A 2797-nucleotide genomic window follows, 5' to 3' on the forward strand; every position below is an offset into this window, starting at 1 on the left:
TTTGTCAACTATAAAGTTGTAGATCTCACCGAGTTCTATAATGTTCATATAAAGTTTGTCTCTCTCTGACTCCGTATGAAAAAGTTTGTGTCTAACACATGCAGTGTTTAGTAAAACAACCGTAACTTTTGCATATGGAGTCCGATTTTGATGTTTAACCTCTACTTTTGAAGCTAACGAGGAGACGCATCTGAAAAAATACATGTTTTTAGACATGTACCTTTCTTGATACTCAAAAAAGTCTCAGAAGACTCTCAACAGGACCTTTGAAGTTTTTTGTCGAAAATTAATCTTCTCCGATTTGCCTAGAAATTTTTGAAGACATAATACTACATCTGAAAGTTAGTGCTGTGTGGACGTTTTATTAATCCGAGTTACCAAGCTCACGATAAAAAATCGTTGAATTTGCAATTTTCAACTTTATGACCCTATGCATATCTTTTTCAATGATTCATACTAGTTTTACACGAGATCTAACACTTTAGTTTGTGGCCCTGTGTGTGGTTCCTTCGATAGTCTTTATATATTTATTTGTATATCTAAATGGCTTCAAATAAAAAAATGATCAACTACGAATTTGTAATCTCGTCGAGAGCTATAATTTTTATATAAAGTTTTTTCCCATCTGAGTTAATATAGAAAAATTATGAATTTTTTACCCAACCATCAATGACTCAGGATCTGGCCGGTCATTAGTGATGGGTCATCTAAAGGCATGTCACTAATGAGTCAGCCATTAGTGATGAGTGTCTTTATCACCCGTCATTAATGAGCATGCCCTCTTTACCCGTCACTAATGACTGACTCATTAGTAATGAACCTTTAGGTAATCTGTCATTAATGAGTGTGCTCTCTCTACCTATCTCTAATGACTCCATCATTAGTGACAAGTTTTGAGATCACCCATCACTAATGAGTGTGCTCTCTCTACCTGTCACTAATAACTCCATCATAGTGACAGGTTTTGAGATGACTCGTCACTACTATCTTTAGTGACGTTTGTTCCCTCACCATCACTAATGACCCCTCATTAGTGACGGATCTTGGCCGAATCTCAACCCGAGCCATACATTAGTGACGAATCGTCATTTAACCTGTCATTAATAGTACATTAGTGACATGTACTGAATAGACATCATTAATACCTTATCTTCTTTGATGGTTTTTTTCTCGTATTTTTTCGGTTGTAAACGTTGCATCAAAATCAAAATCAGTGGCACAATCTCGAAGTCAATTAAACGGGCAGTACTATCAAACTAAAGACAGAAACACTGAGCTAACAAAAAAAAAATCCAGAGAAATTACAAACAACAAAACCATTTTTTTTTTTTTTGCACGTTTCATTTGTTTTACCCCTAGTATTTTTCTTTTCACGTTTACCTCAATTCCCTTCTTTAGGCATGTGGTGCAACAAGGCTCAGATGTTGCAAATGCAGGAGGAGTTCGTTTAAACCGAACTGACAGCAGGTACACTAAAATTAGACTTCACAGACAAGAAGAATGACACTATAAAATCCGACTTCCTCATCAGTCCACAAGCAAGACCCCTCCTCCTCCCCCTCCTCTTCACCTCCTCCTCCATCAAGCAAAAGACCAATAATACAGCTAAAGCTTGGTTTTTACATAACAGAATAACGAAGCCAGCACCCCAGGAACACCGTCCTAACTCCGGAAAGAATCGATCAACCACGGGCTTCATCCACAGGACCTCCAAGCAGACCGGCAAGGTGAAGACCCTTCTCGGGCTCGCCTTGTCGCGCCTGGCCGTTGTCCGCCGTTCCCGCCTTGCTCGCAAGTCAATTTCCCGCGGCGATGTCAGCCAGCTCCTCGCCCTCGGCCACCACGACCGTGCTCTCCACCGGGTACGGGCCAGCCTACGATCCCTAACCTCTTATGAAGTGAGGCCCCATACTCCTCAATGCAGGCTTACTAATGCTTGCGTCTTTCTACTTGCAGGCAGAACAGGTCATAGAGGAGGACAACGTGCTGGAGGCATTCGACATCATAGAGCTTTACTGCAAGCGCCTGATCGAGCAAGCAGCGAAGTTAGACAAGCCCCAGTACGCATATTCTTTACATCTGAAATTCTGAATTGATCTTGCTCTCATATTTGGCTCTGTTGTTTCCTGCTCTTTTACGGTTGCATGATTATTCTATTTGGTGTGCAGTGAGTGCGTCGAGGACATTCAGGAGGCAGCCGCCGGGATCATGTTTGCAGCAGGGTGCTGTGGCGACCTGCCGGAGCTGCTGTTCGCACGCACTATCCTGGCAAACAAATTCGGCAGCGACTTTGCTGCGACGGCAAAGGAGGGCACCGGCATTGTCGACCCCATGGTAATTAGAACAGGATCTTATTCATTCCTGGTACGTCTCATTGGTTCAGAACTGGAAAGAGGGATAGCTGGAATTTACATGATTGGTTTGTGTTTCCCTTGCAGTTGGTGTGGAAATTGTCTGGCGACAAAACAAACATGGAGCTGAAGAAGAAGGTGATGAAAGAGATCGCTGCTGAGAACAATATCGTGGTGGACTTTTCTGGGTTCCCAGAATCGGCTAAGCAGGATGGCAGCAGCAACTTTCCACACCGTCAGGAGTTCTACCATGGAACGATGTACCAGGATGCGCTCATTCACCCCCCCCCCCCATAGGATGAATGACTTGGGATTTGAGAGCAGTAAGGGGAATTCGTGTGACGTTTCCAACTCTGACGGATCGACCGATGGGCAGCTTAAGCCAAAGAAGGTGACAGCAGTGCGCAGAAGAAGATGAACTTCCAGTGCGTCCATCTCAGATGCAA

General features: G+C 43.2%; 1 protein-coding gene across 1 annotated transcript; it reads left to right on the top strand.

Moving 5' to 3' along the window:
- The first annotated feature begins 1400 nt into the window (after nucleotides 1-1400).
- LOC133914794 (uncharacterized) lies at nucleotides 1401-2648 on the top strand. The gene is made up of 5 exons (XM_062357808.1): nucleotides 1401-1441; nucleotides 1532-1862; nucleotides 1957-2060; nucleotides 2169-2334; nucleotides 2439-2648. Exons 1-5 carry the CDS (start codon nucleotides 1401-1403, stop codon nucleotides 2646-2648), a joined length of 852 nt encoding a protein of 283 aa, XP_062213792.1.
- Nucleotides 2649-2797: the final 149 nt, after the last annotated feature.

This window comes from Phragmites australis, chromosome 4 (assembly GCF_958298935.1).
Source record: "Phragmites australis chromosome 4, lpPhrAust1.1, whole genome shotgun sequence".
Classification (NCBI taxonomy): domain Eukaryota; kingdom Viridiplantae; phylum Streptophyta; class Magnoliopsida; order Poales; family Poaceae; genus Phragmites; species Phragmites australis.